The following is a 15,508-nucleotide window of genomic DNA, read 5'->3' as shown; positions in this document are numbered from 1 at the left end:
ATGGCAAAGGAGGGAGGGAGACTCAATAAAGCAGCTGGTTTGAGGTTTTGGTGCAGAGAAGCTGTTTCCTTGTCACAGTTCATGTTGTTCTTCATTAAACTGGCCTCCACTTATTCTGCTGTTAACATTATAGGAAACTGTAAATGACAATATATATGATTATGCTCACATCCCCTCACTCCTTTCCCATACACACACACACACACACACACACACACACACACACACACACACACACACACACACACACACAAAGTGCCCATACTGCATAGCTGAGCTCTCTGTCTCAGATGTGGTGTCTCCTCCCATACAGTTTGAGGCTTGCCTTGATGCTGAAGATTTTTGGGGTTTGTGGGATTGTGTACAGAGAGGCTGTTGTCTTTAACAAATGCTCGGTGAGGGGATGTAACACTCAACCTGTCAGTCTTAATCAGTGAGCCAGCCGTCTTCATGAAATATTCACAAAGAATTCAAAGTATGAAAGGAGAGTGGATCACCAGTCTTTCTGTTGTGTTACACTGCAGATGTTGGTAGTAAGAAAAATATGAGTGGAACAGCTCTATTTTTGCTTTTCCATGTACTTTTGTGGTTAGACTATTAATGCAATAATTCAGATTGAAGACCACCAGACCCCCTTAAAAAAAAACTTCACTTCTGGAATTTCAGCTCCAAGCAGCATCGACTCCAAATATGTTCCATTGATGGAATTGAATGACAAACAAAAGTCACATTAGGTGATTGAGAATTGACCATCAGGTGACCTAGATTTGTCAAGACTCCCTAGATAGCACAATTACACTCCTCACATTTAAGGATTAAAATCCATTACATGTCCCAGCTGCCTGGAGGAAGGTCTATAAAAACACAATAAGGATGTTTAATTAGTAATGACCTGAGTTGATGTCTGAAAGCCTTTGGAGATCCCTGCTTATCCTGCACACACGCAGCCCATAAAGTATGATGAATGAGTGTGTGTCTCAAGGCCGCCTTGACCTGGATGAACGGAGAGAAACGGATGTGAGGAAGAGGGGGAGGAAGGAGACACAGATCAGGTTGCAGCCATAATGAAGGGATGTGGCTCTGGTGCTTTCCGGAATATAGCCTAGATGTACAGAGTGGAAAACTACTTTACCCCACCCCACCACTACCCATCTCCTCCTTAGTCTCCAAGGCCTTATGAATTTACAAATCACTCCCCAGACACTCATTTCTTGTATTTAACAATGGAGAATTGCTAGTTGTCACCAGTCTGTGTGTAAAGGTTATAAATGATTTGTTTTTAAATCCAGTGCAATCCAAGGGGAAAAATCCACAACACACGTTGGTCGAGGTAGAGGAAATTCATTTGGAGAATATATCTGCATCACAAAATTTGAATGTTTTTTTTTTTGTCTTTGTTCTAAATCAACAATAAAGTCACATTTCACGTTTTTGAACTGAAATGGTTCCCCGCTCTCCCTCTCTCCATATCCATTCATCACTCCCTCCATCCTTACACTGGGCTGTTGCCATAGAAACGGGTTGCCAGGTCTCAGACAGTGAGGCTGAATGGGTTAATTAGGAGGCAGAGCAGTAGCAGCCCTGCAGATGGTAGTAAGCCCCCCCACCCCCCTGCTTCCCCACAGGTCTCCAGGGACCTCCTCTCAAAGAGAAAGCCTCTCCTGTTTAGTATTCACCACCCGCCCGTGGATCCAGGAGCTGCATTTATGACCCTGTAGTCAACAATGTGGGATTATGGGAAGTGTGGGGAGGAGAAGGGGGTAAGAGGGGAGGGAGGGAGGGCTGGATTCCCCTCTTCAGCTCTGCTCAACTGAGAAAGGCTTACTAATGATCTTTTTTCTTAACCGCTGATCTGATTAACAGAGAACATGACACCCCCCCCTCTCTCTCTGCAACCTCCACTCCATCCCATAATGTCACCTTGTATCACCTCATACGTTATGTCGTCTCCTGTAAACATTTAAACATGTTTTCTCTGTGCATGCAGGAAGCCACCTTGCATTGACTCTTGGAGCTGAGGAACTGTGACAGCAGCACCCTCAAGTGTCTGCACCCCTACAGGACATGTTTATTATTGTCAAAGCACTTACAGCACAAATGAACAATTTGTACAAGTGAGAGTAAAATGAATATTTCTGATGTGTAACAGTACAAATATTAAAACTGTAATTGTAGAAAAATAGCAGCTAAAGGAAAATAAAGTGATACTTGTGCTTGAACAGGATTGTAAATGGTATATTTTAAACATACTGGACTACATCAACATGATCATTTATACAGCCATACACAATACAAACAAGCTTAGTGCAAACTCATAGCTTAGTGCAAACTCATAGCATTACAAATGTATTGAAATGTTCTTCATACTCAGAGGGTCTTTTTAATATTATGAATATATTATATTAAATTTCATTCACAGTATTCAATATGTTTGTTCACAGATATGCAAAACATGGCTTAAAATCTTTTAACCTTTAAAATATGTCACAAATCATACATATTTATTTTGTTTTAATTTAAAAATATTCATAAAATATTTATAGTGTTTATATTTGACAACCCAGCATGAAACTATTCTATCATTTTAATATCATTAATATATGTCAATGGGCAGGTGAAATGTAAATATAATGTGTTCTTCATAGATGTTCAATGTGCAAAGATTTGCAATGTGTAAATGGTGCAATAGTGCCGCTTAGTGGCAGTTGTGGTGTAACATCATACCAAATGAATCTGCTGCAACAACATTCATCTCGTGACTCTGTGACTTTGGTGGTTGGAGTGCTGCTGCACCTCTAAGTGTTAAACACAAGGTAGGTGAAGTTCTCCTCCTTGGGTTTGACGCTGAAGTTGTAGTGTCCAATGCGATTCCTCTGGTAGTAGAAAAGGCAGACGAAACCAATGATGAAGAAGAGTGACAGGCCTACTCCAAGACAGGACAGTCCAATTAGCTGTAGATTGTTAATTTCTTCATCAAAGGACTCTGAAAGGATATGTGTCAAGTCATGGTATTAAAAATCAGTAAAAAAGAAAAAAGGATTAATCTGAAAATAACTTAAATTGATACTTTAACTGCAAAATGTAGAAGAGATTATATAAACTGTGACTTTTATAAGTACTCTTATAACAAACACATGTACAGCAGACTGAAAAGTATATGATTTTAAAAAACAGTTCACTTCAAATAAATACTTTTTTACATGTGTATTTTACATCAGTCTACTTCAACTTCCCTCTCCACCAGACTAATGACAGAGGCAGCAGCACTGCTGGCTTCATTCAAGAGCCCATTCATATTCTAAAATGAGACTCTCAGGTTTATAATGGATACTGAAAACCTCTGTGGCTTTTCCACTTTAAAAACTAGCCCAGCCTGTAAGAAGTAGAGTGGAAGCTGCTGTGCCATTGTTAAATGGAATCAAATCCTATCTTTGAGTCAGTTTTTAGCACAGCAGAGGCATGTAAGCTTGTAGGAGTACTCACCATTCTCAGACCTGAGTATTGGCCCAATAGAACCAACAGCTGTTCCAATTGTGTTTGAAAATCGAGATGTTCTTTGTACACAGTCCTGAAAGTGAACATAAGCAAAGGTAATCATAAATATCACTGACAGAGTAGAAATCTCATGCCTCAGTCAATCAATTGTTTGACATTCATCCATCTTACTGGAGCTGCAACTACATTTTTTGTATAGAGGATGTACTCACAGGCACACAGCTAGCAGATCCAATCTGCACACAGATCTGCACCTGGCAGTGCAAATAGATCATATTATGGTTGACGACGGAGAATATCTGTACAGACACGCGGGATGTGCTGGAGTTCCCATTCATCAGCACTTGAGTGTATGTGTTCAGCGAGCATCTATGGAGCATGGACAATGAAAAACTGAATTTTTTGAATTCTATTGAATCAATTGAATGACAACCCAAAAAGAAAGTCAAGTTGTAATAAAGCATTTACATTTCATATACAGTATCAGTTGACTTTTAGACACACCTTCCCATTCCCTTTAATGAAAAAGGGTGTCCACGTTTTTGACTGCTACTGTATGTCAGTGATTTTTGACATATACAGACAACTGGTTGCATGATTTCTATGATGACAACACACAATCCACACAATCCATCTCTCTGCTGTTCATCTAAAGGAGAAACTGGCACACTTTTGCTACTAATACTATTACACTCTGTTTTAACATTTGTTGTCTTATCTTTTGTTCATATTGATTTATGTTCATCAAAAGTTAAATAGTCTCATTTTAAAGCATGCAAACTAAATTATAAACCTTACACTACATCATATGAAGTAGTGCTTGCTATGTTAACCTTTTTTGTGTGCTTATGTCTAGGTCCAAGGGTATTATAACCCAAGCCATTAGAGTATCAGTTATATTAGTATTTTATTTTCAACCCCACAACCCAACCCCACAGCTGAGAAACTATGAAGTGATAGCTGTAATAATAATAATAGTATAAGTTAATCATTTGTAAATGTAATAGCAAAAATGGTAAAAACAGTAAAGAGTACATTTATTACCGACAATAATGTAATCTAAGTATACATAGTGCTGTAGACAGTAACAGACCTGTGGTTCAGGAAGATGTTACGATTGATGTCTGCAGGGTTTGGGGTTGGGGTGGCCCAGCACATGTTGATGACTACTTTAATCTGTGGTGAGGAGGTGTTGAGGCTGACCTCCACCACCACGGCCTCGTCTGGAGACAAGCTGTAGTTGTGGGGTAGAGGCACTGTACCATTCATCAGCTGCACGGTCAACTGGAATGACCCCGAGCCTGTGATGACATCTTTGATCATGGCATACCTGGAGGCGGGTGAGGGAAAAAAACATATATACAGCCCTCCATACGACTGCAAAGCACTGCAAAAAGTCTTCAATTTTACCTTTAGTTTTCTTGCATCAAGTAAAATATTTATCTCAAGATTATTACCTATGGTTTCAAAGCAGTTACAAAGCTCTTTAGAGACAAGCAGCTACAACATAAAACAACTCAGGGAAGGACAAATCTGAAACTATATTAAGAACATTCTTAAAACAGAAAACATGATTGTTTTATATGATAACTGGAAAATTACAAATAAAGTGTTTAAAAAAAAGAACATTCTTGCAGATATTTGTTCAAATTAAATTAAATTTTCTTGTAAGGTGAATATTTTTGAGTAATTCACTGTTTGTGAACATCTTGATTGACTGATCTGATTTTACACATTCTAAGAAGCACTAGTTCTTTGTGTGATTTACCAGTAACAAAGTTCTATATCTCTATCTGCTCTATTAGAAATGAAAACTGGAAAGCTAGTATGCTGAGTAATCATGACAGCAAGTGGAGTGTACCCCATGGAGCCGAAGTCAGCAGACATGAGCATGCTCCTCATGTAGGTGCACATGATGGGAACCTCCAGGCGTAGTCTGGGTACCTCCACTGTTCCATCAGTTAAGTTGTATGGGAGCATGTTGTTAAATAGGGTTACAGATGCTGTGTAGTAGGTGTCATTCTAAAATACCAGATGTCAGAAGCAGTTTGGGTTATTTTCCAGGTTAATGCACTTCAGTTTCAGAGATAGAATAGTGGGAAGGATAGTATCTACAAGAAGCAAAAGTTTACTTCTTGTGACATTTTTCAGAAGAGAAAAAACTTACATGCACAAGCGTAGTGGCGCACTTATCCCACTCTACGGTCAGCTGGGCATGGGTGGCATTGCTGTTGTTGATCCCGCATTCCTCCTGGCCCAGGTACAGGGCGCTCTCCCTGATATTTCTGCTCTTTAGAAAGTCCTTGGCAACTGTCACAGTGATGGCAGCAATCCTGCACTGGACTGAGATAGCCCCTGTATAGGCATTGCTGACAGTTCTAGAGGCTGAAGCATTAGTTTTAGCCATAGCAGTGGTAGTGGGGTTAGTAATGGTGGTTGTAGGACTAAAAGTCATAGTTGGTATTGCAGGAGTTGTGGTTGTTGCTGAGGTAGTAGTGGTGGTTGTGGTAGTTGTGGTTTTGGTTGGGGTAGAAGTGGTGGCTGCAAGGAAAGAAGTGGTGGTTGTCGGGGCAGTAGAGGTGGTCACTGGTGCAGTCGAAGTGGTTGTCGGGGCAGTAAAGGTGGTCACTGGTGCAGTAGAGGTGGTTGTCGGGGCAGTAGAGGTGGTCACTGGTGCAGTAGAGGTGGTTGTCGGGGCAGTAGAGGTGGTCACTGGTGCAGTAGAGGTGGTTGTCGGGGCAGTAGGGGTGGTCACTGGTGCAGTAGAGGTGGTTATAGGGGCAGTAGAGGTGGTTATTGGGGCAGTAGAGGTGGTTGCTGGTGAAGTAGATGTGGTTGCTGGTGCAGTAGTGGTGGTTATAGGGGCAATAGAGGTGATTGCTGGTGCAGTAGAGGTGGTTGTAGAGGTAGTAGATGTGGTTATAGGGGCAGCAGTGGTGATTACTGGTGCAGTAGAGGTGGTTATAGGGGCAGTAGTGGCAATTACTGGTGCAGTGGAGGTGGTTGCTACTGCAGTGGAGATGGTTGCTATTGCAGTAGAAGTGGTTGCTGGTGCAGTGGAAGTGGTTATAGGGGTAGTAAAGGTGGTTATAGAGGCAATAGAGGTGATTGCTGGTGCAGTAGAGGCGGTTGTTGGTGTAGTAGAGGTGATTGTAGGAGTAGATGAGGTGGTGGTTGGGGCAGTGGTTACAACTGGGATTCCTTTAGTAGCAACAGTTTGTGTGACTGGAGGAGTGGTTGAAACCAGTGTGGTAGAGGTGACTGTGTTGGTTACAGTGGTTAAAGCTGGATCACTGCTTGAGAGTGTTATTTGAGAGAAAGTGGTGGTACTAACTGCAAATGATGTTGGTGGTAGTGGTATTGTTGTTGTTTCCAATATAGCTGCACAAGAAAAGATATTCTGGTTACAAAATGCAAAAATATTATACTGTTACCCTTAAATTAAGTGCATATAATCCACCACTATCAGATTGTGAGGCATTACCTTGACAGGCTCGTCCAGACCTTTGTGAGTTGTTGTCTACAAATCCGTCTTTACAATCACACATGTAGGAAGCCCAGGTGTTTGTACATGTCGCCCACTGAGAACAGTCATTTTCCCCTGGAGCACATTCATCAAAATCTACAAAAAACAAAATATTTTGGCTTAATAAATCAGGCTTTCCTCTGTTCTTAGGTAATGTACTCTAGAATTCTGGCTTGCAAACGTTTTCCACTTGAAAACCAGACAACCAGGCATTACATTTTAGTATGTCTGACACGTCTAAATCTGTTGATTGATTTTGAAAGCAAACATGTATTACTTTATGACACAAAACTGAAAAAACACCTTTTTTGCAAGTACAAAAAGCTGGGCCCAAAAAAGAAGAAAAAGCCAACAGAAACAGAAACAACAGAAATTGTGTAATAACAGAAAGTGTGTTCTACGAAATGTCTGTGTCATTGTGGTCAGCACTTACTCTAGCTATTTTCTGCTGGACTACAATAGCAATTCAAATAAATCGAAACAAAAAGTACCAACATTGAGGAAGAAAAAGGTATTTTTGCTAAAATCTTTTTGACTCACAAGATACATTCAGAGAGTATTCTTTAAAGCCATTTTTTCTTTTACTTTACACGTATACTCAGTTTCAAAGACACTTAGAAGAGACGTACCCTTTATGCTTATGTTGTTTTTATCCACAGTGTATTTGGAGCTGTTCATCAGGGAGTACAGCAGAGCAATGGACACATTTTTGATGTCTTGGCTTTGATTAGGGGTGAAAATAATGCTGAAGGTGACCACCACACTGCCTGGAGAAAAGCCTCTGATCTCGATTCTCACCTGGCCGGAATCCACCATGGCCTTCATCTCTGGAGATAGAGATTGGTAGATCTGTTGGTGGCAAAGAAAACATGCTCACAATAAGAATTATAATGGATGAAATAATAACACTTGTCATGTTAGTTCATTGAAACTGATATGTTTACTGTGTGTAGAAATGTAAGGATTTTTAGATACAGTCCATTCTGTCTGGATAATCCTCATAACACACCTACCTCATCTACAATGCTCGCAGAGAGGTTTTTGTAGGCCTGGCTGCTAGTGGTCTGCAGGTCAGCAGTGAACTGCATTTGGGTAATTCGAGCAGTGGCGTCAAGAGTCTGAGCATCTATAAAGAAAAGTCTTACTTGGTACAATAGGCACATTTTCCAAATTAAATGTCAGCCCTCTTACCAGCCCTGGGCTTATTGGTTGAAAAAGGACTCTTTATCAAATATTAGTCATTCAGAGCCTTTGTTATTCCTTGAGGGTATGAATCAGTGACTGAATCTGATCTTATTTTCAAAAACAAAATCTGGGTAACAGGTCTTTTCTTTTCCTTTCTAAATTTCCTATGCTTGTATAATCCTTTTAGTAATATTATCATTAAATCCATAATAGTAGGTCATGAAAAAATGTATTTGGCCAAAGAAACAATTTACTATAAGGTGTGAATATACAACTCTTTTCCTGTATATCCCATTAGATTAAACAATTTCAGGTTCATTTACAAACAGCGGCACAATGAGACTACTGATTTATGTGCACAGTTCTTACCAGTTCTGACTAATATATGAAGGGTGTCTCCTTGGCTTCCGCAGGAATAAGGCGTGACAGTGACATTGTAGAGCTCTCCAGGCAGCAGTCCTCTCATTTCCATCATTGTGTCACCGGTCTCCCAATAATTGACCTTTGACCTGGTGCTTAGAACCACTCGATAGGTCGGGTCTGTTTGAAACTGGCTGGACCAGGTTATGCAGAAGGACGTCCCAGTGATGTTGACCAACTGTAAACTGGAGATGTTGGGAGGAGCTGGAAAAAGTGGTGGTGGGGTAACAGGAGCAGAGAAGATGGTGCAATTTATTCATTGTGGATTAAGCAGTAGTTTAACATTTTGAGAAATACACATTACTTTCTTGCAGAGAGCTAGATGAGAAGATGGATTCCGATCTCTAACATTAGAGTGGTATCGATCTTCTCTACAGTTCACTCCTCACACACATAGCTAACAACACAGTCCAAAGATGTACTGACAGTAAGACAGATGCTAGCTCAGGGTCCTTTACTTTTCTTGCAGTTACATAACTGAACCTGGGTTTGTCAGCTACAGCAGCAAACTCAATAATTCTGAACACTTCTGAAGAAAAGCCTAAATATTGATTTGACTCAGACACCACTGTCTAACTTTGTTAGTACACTTGGACCAACTTCTTGGTCTTATTTTTTGTCGGTAAGACCACTATTGCAAAATATTAGCTTAAGAAACCCCATGATGTCTTTACAGAGCTAGTCATACACATGTCGCCATCCAACACGAGTTTAGCCATACTGTCGGACAAAGACCATGATACAGCCATTAGGACTGAGATTTTGCAACATGTGTTGACCTACTTCCTCAGCAACACCTGTCTGAAGGAGAAAAGTCTGCAGAGATCAAACTACTACAATGAGTCATCAGTACTGTCATCCAATCCAGTGAGTGAACCAACACTCCAAAAAACGGCCTTATCACTCTTAAGTACCACTCTCTCTGCATCTCACCTTAACAAATTTACATCACTAATAATCCTTTTCACCACCAATCACCATTGGTCAGTGTGACCTATGACCCTCCATAATGTCACCAGGTAAATTAAAGGACCAGCTGAACTTTGTTTCTTTCTGAAAAGAGAGTTCTCTTCTCTTCACTGCAGCTGAGGGCATAGCTCGGCTCTCTGCTTTCACATGTGGACTGTTCAAAGCAGACGCACACAGGACTCTTTTCTTAACCACAGAAGACGTAAGGTCCTGCGTTAGTCAAGTTATTTAGCCCCAGTGGCTACAACACAGAAGCCCAGCATCACATCATAGCATAACAGCACATGAAAAAAGCAGAAGACTTGATCCATTTTTTTTCAATGTACATGTACTGACTTAATTGATGTATTCACTGAGCTTTACTGTTATGGCATGTTCATGGTTAGTTTATTGAAGAGCAACACAGCTAAGTTGACGTTAGTTTATGTCTCTACATATAACTACCTCTTTCTACTTTTATCTTTATCTCACACACACTCTTTCTTAAACACAGGCCCACACAAAGAGGAAGCTCAAATCTCCCGCTTTACACACTCTTCTGTTTTGGAGTTAACATGTCTGTTAATACTCGAACAAGTGAAGGCAAAACAAAGACACATGCCATGTGGTCCTGGTGACCATCTTTGATTCTGTTATCTCCTTTGTAGTTTTACATATAGTGTGTTTTTGCTCCCTTTTGTTATCATTTATATAAAAACTTCTGATTATAAATGCTGTTGATTTAATGTCCTCAATGTAGAACTACAACCTTCAACCTTTACAAGGTATCTATATAGTAATTGTGGTTGATATTTAGTTAATTTAATGTTCCAAATTGATAGTCATCTTTTCCTTTCTTTAAGGTTGGTGCTCCAAGGTGGATTCAGGGTAGGCTAAATCCTATTACTTAACATGATTATTATTTATTTTTGTTAGTCAAATTTAATTTAAATGCCCAACAAACATTGTGTGTGATCCCTCCAGGAGGTTCTGAGCAGCTCTGAGATAAAAATAAAATATTTCTTACAGCATGCGGTTGTTGGCAGAGGTGACTCGACAGTTGAGCTCATGCTGGTATAAGGTGCAGAACTCGTCCAGTGAGGAGCATGTGATGAATTATAAGGGACAGAGCTTGTATTACTCAGAGCTGTAGTAATCATGTTGATGTCAGTGGAGTTGAAGGGACCCACAGTGCTGCTCCCTGGAGGGTCCTGTGTTGTGGTGGAAACTGGAGTGTAGGTCATGTTCATGGTTGGAAGGAAGCACGGTGGGGGGGTCCATGCAGGGATGTCAGCTGGGAAAAAAGTGTTAATGTTAAATTTAAAGTTTCCTATGCAAAATGTTAATTTTAGAGATAATACTGTAGGTGACTTACTTGTCAACACTGGCTGACATCACAGTTATATCAAATGGGTAACATTTAAGCATTTAAAAACAAAAGAAGTCCTTTGTTTTCACCCAGCCATAAGTCGTGGTCTGAGGTGATGACGGAATTACATTTTAGGTTCAAGCTAACCACAATTTCCTCGTTGAAGCAGATATGAGCAACTTGAGGAACTACTTTGGCTGCCATGTTGCTAACTCTAATTGTCAGAGCATCTACTGTTTTTTGTTCCCCTTCAGCTTTGCCAAAGACAAGTCTTGCATAACCTTGTCATTCTTGTCCTACCACAGAATTTCTGTTTGTGTCTGATGCAACATGTCTTGTAATTTTTAATGTCTTTTGCACATCTGTTAGCACAGATGATGAATATTTCCCTGCCATGTTTTTTAAGTTTGTTTCCTTGCATTCAATTTCACCTTTTCGGCAAGATACTGAGAACCTAAGGGTCTTTCCCTATGATGAGACCTTATAAGACGATGAAGACAAAACATTAGTTTACCGACAAAGAGACATATAATCTTCCAGTGCACTCTCACTTGTCAGTTAACGGCTGGAATTCCCCACAACAGTCGACCAGCTATGCATCCTTCAACACGTTTATCTGATAAAACACAAAAAATACGAGACACGTGGCTCTAATCTGTGGCCAAGATCTTGCTCTTGATCACTATCAGTATATCAAAAAGTTTAAATGTTGATGCACTCTGTATCATTTCTGGTCATATTATGAATTCTTTAACCACAAAGACGATGTACCTCAAAGTAAAAATTGTAATCCACATTTTTATTTGCATTATTCAGGATGCCATAATTTTAAGGCTTGCATAATGTATTTGGTCAAAGTAGTATCGAAGGGATGAGAGGGGAATGATTAAGGAAGTTCTCAGTGAATGCTCGGGGGGTGTTTATTTCCAACTCTAACCATCTTGATTATTGTATATATAGTATATTCCCTGCTTCTTGAAATTTACCACCCAGTCATCAGCACCTGTGCAATGAGCTCCAGGGTTGCTGGGATCAACATCAACGTATCCTCCACGGCAGGTGCACAGGTAGGAGCCCACTGTGTTGTTACATTGTGCCTGAAGGGAGCACTGACGGAGAGCAGGGTGTGCACACTCATCTACATCTGCAATTAAAATATAGAGAAATATGAGGTGGTTAGACAGGATTTACAATTACATGTGCATCCTGTTGGATTCCGGTTCATGTTTGCAGAAGGCGTTATGACAACAAGAAATTATTCATGGAAATGTGCCAATTAAAAAGTACAAATACTTCACCTAACAATTATTGAATTTATAACAAAACTTTGTGGAGTTATGTTGCCACAATCTTTTTTTGGGGTATTTTTACTGTAATGGTTTCAGGTATAAATACTGCAAATTAAATGCAATGTGCATGTTGGACTTTCTTTAATGTGTAATTCAAAGGCTGAGGAGACCAGATGTGTCTGAAAATAATCTCAGAACGTTATCATGCTGGTGTAAAATTAGATATGTGCACACAATGTAGAAAGGGAAATTAATTATCTGTAAGTAAACATTTTGAAGGCAATGCAGTGTGTGTTGGTGAGGTTGTTACTGTGCTTTTGTGCAAATGTAACAAGAATGACTGATTCATGATTAATATATGAATGTGTGGAAGTGTATGCATGCTTGTGTGTATGTGTGTATGTGTGTGCTCGCTCTGGTGTTATTTTCCGCTATTGCAGGAAACATCCCACAGATGACTGTCACTCAAATAAGTGGTGGGAGAAGGAAACTGTGGTGCGACTGAGTCATTTTTTCCTGAACAACGTGTTCTGTGCAGCATGATTCATACTCAAATCTCTACAAGAATGTCATGTCTCCAGAGAAAAAAAACAATAAAAAAAGCCCCTTAGTGAGAGATCAGTGATGCTGTACAGAACAAGCATGTCTCCTCACCTTCCACGGTTACAGATGACACCTCCTGTATGTGTTTGAGGAGAAGATGCAGCCTTGATGTGACATTGTACAGTGAAAGAGTAAAGTTGCAGGCGACCAGCAGTGCAGTAGCTGTTCTATATGGATGCACAGGCCATGAGCTGAGGTAATAGACTGATATATCAGACTGCAGAGCTCCAGTCACCTATTCAAGATACACAGACACAACAATCAATGTGCAATTAATGATTAAAAAAAACAACTTTAAATGACCCTAAAATAGGCATGTAGATGCTTCAGTATTGCTTCTATGTGGTACTTTTTCACAGACATAACAGGCAAAATTCATATAATGTATAAATCATATAATGTATTTATAGGAGCAATAATAGTACCATTGCTTGCAGTAATCTTGTGTGATTCAGAAGATCTCTTTCCTTGGACGTTAGTTGGTGGTGATCTGTCTTCACTGTCACTGTCACATTGAAACGGTATCCTCCATTCTCTGAATAATTAGCTGAGCCTGAATGATTAAAAAGGTTATTAAAAGGGATAGTTCATCCAAATCACAACCTAAGACCTAGTGGTTATCTAGCATGTTTGCATTAATTTGACCTGGTTTGGAGATGAAAGTATGGAAAGTCACAGTCAGAAAAATCAACAGTGGGTTTACTTTCCACTGAGGTGTTGCCCTCAATCATTTCCACTGAGGCTATTTCCTCAGCACATATAATAACAATAATAATAATAATAATAATAATAATAATAATAATAATCATCATCATAATAATCATAATAATAATAATAATTTGAATTAAAATGGAACACAGTGAATTATGATATAATAACAGATTGCTCATCTTGGGAATGAAAATGTGAATTCATGAGAACTAAAATGGTCTGACCACAAAATGATGGTAGCTACTTTCAGCAAACGTAAATACTGCTGTGTAAGTGACATAATTGAGTCAGGTCGCTTATGTTTATGAATTTCCTCTGCTTGTGCTATACTGTTACACTATGTTTTAGCATGAAGTAGTATCCCTTAATTGTCACTTGTAGCCACAGTTACACCCCAGAAGCTCCATAGGCTCACTCTCCTCAGCTTTAAACATGATAAACAACATTCCATTCATCTATGTTGTTCTCTCTGAGACTAACTGCATGACTATATTGGCTGTATATTTCTATAAGTAATAAATACAAACAGTATATATACTAACTTGCAGGATCACTGCAGACAAAGCACCCCGATCTCTGGCAGCATTTTTGCCAACCTGGGCAGTCTATGTCCCAGTCACAGAACTCAGATCTGGGATACAATCCATCTGCATTTGGACAGGATCCTGGCTTGGCAGTGAACTTCCCACTCCTGTTTACAGCTTCATTCAAAGGAAATAACATGTTACGTACCATACATTAGCTGTGCGAGATTTGTAGCAGTTTGTGAGCTTCCATCTGGTGTCTTGTACGCAGTATCACACAATGAAAGGCCAAGATGACTGCTCGTCTGTGTGCAGTATGTGATGCCATATCATCACATTTTATCAACACATGTACAAAGACTTAAAATGTAAGAGCAAACAGAACTGTGCATGTTCTGCTGTTATCTTTAAACATGGTGATAGATAAATGATCTGCAGTACACTCACGCAGGGCACAGTAACGGCCGACTTGTACGTATCCCTCGCAGCACCTGGTCACCTGTTTCATCACTGTCTTGTACTCAGTCTGATAGGTCATCTTGTAGAGTGTGACTGTGCATGTCTTCCACAGGAGCCAGCCACCACAAGGCTTTGTCACAGTATAGGGGACTTTATGCAAGGCAACGAAGCTCACAATGCTCGTCTCATTGTGAATACATAGATGGTAGCCAGATTCAGAAAGGCTTTTTCCTAAAATGAAATACATTTTGTCAATTTGCCCGTTGGATAAGATCCTCTCTGGCTGTATAATGAAGCTAAATTTCACTTCTATTTTGAGTTAGTCTTAAAAAATGCAACTTGATTTTGACTTAAATAAAACATGATGCATGTCTAAACTACCATCTTTAACATTACAAATATTAAAAACAAACTATTGCAGGTAAAGCAAAAATAAATACATAAATCAAAACAAAAAAAACCTTCTAATGGTAATACATCATGTCTGTCTTGAGGCCTACCTTCATGTTCAATATTTTGTCCCCTGCAGAGAACCAGCAGGGCCACGGCCACCCAGGTGGAGAGCATCCAACCCATTTTTCTCATAATCTAAGCTATATATTTAAGGATCACATTGTATGTGCATGTTTCTCATCAGGTTGATGCTAACTCAATGTTCAGGGTGTATCCAAAGACTTATTCCTGTGTGGCTGTCTGTCTCCTCCCCTTGTTCCACCACCTGTCCCTTATGTATCACAAAATCACAACAGCAGCAAAATGTATGGTAATATAAGATATATGTGTCAGTGTACTGAAATGGTGTTCATTTCAGAACATTACAAACCACAGAATTGAATATCTTGCATTGCCATGAAGTATAGCATCATGACAAGCTGGTGAGTCAGTTATTACAAAGAGGAAAAAAGCTTTTGATTCACATGATATTCACATAGCTCAAGCCTCATTTTCATTTCTGTAGAATAATTAAGTTGACATTTTA

At 39.6% G+C, this 15,508-nt stretch overlaps 1 protein-coding gene across 1 annotated transcript; it reads right to left on the bottom strand.

The window, feature by feature from the left end:
* Positions 1-2,795: 2,795 nt before the first annotated feature.
* On the bottom strand, positions 2,796-15,105 carry umodl1 (uromodulin-like 1). Its single transcript, XM_053331133.1, has 19 exons — positions 15,030-15,105; positions 14,518-14,760; positions 14,089-14,247; positions 13,261-13,382; positions 12,887-13,070; positions 11,947-12,087; positions 10,602-10,868; positions 8,576-8,830; positions 8,035-8,147; positions 7,651-7,870; positions 6,930-7,117; positions 6,830-6,876; positions 5,963-6,696; positions 5,663-5,850; positions 5,357-5,517; positions 4,589-4,825; positions 3,708-3,864; positions 3,484-3,568; positions 2,796-2,983 (listed from the first exon to the last, which is right to left on the bottom strand). Exons 1-19 carry the CDS (start codon positions 15,103-15,105, stop codon positions 2,796-2,798), a joined length of 3,765 nt encoding a protein of 1,254 aa, XP_053187108.1.
* Positions 15,106-15,508: the final 403 nt, after the last annotated feature.

Source organism: Scomber japonicus, chromosome 13 (assembly GCF_027409825.1).
Source record: "Scomber japonicus isolate fScoJap1 chromosome 13, fScoJap1.pri, whole genome shotgun sequence".
Classification (NCBI taxonomy): domain Eukaryota; kingdom Metazoa; phylum Chordata; class Actinopteri; order Scombriformes; family Scombridae; genus Scomber; species Scomber japonicus.
The sequence above is the reverse complement of the archived record's forward strand: the minus strand, read 5'-3'. Positions and strand labels throughout refer to the sequence as shown.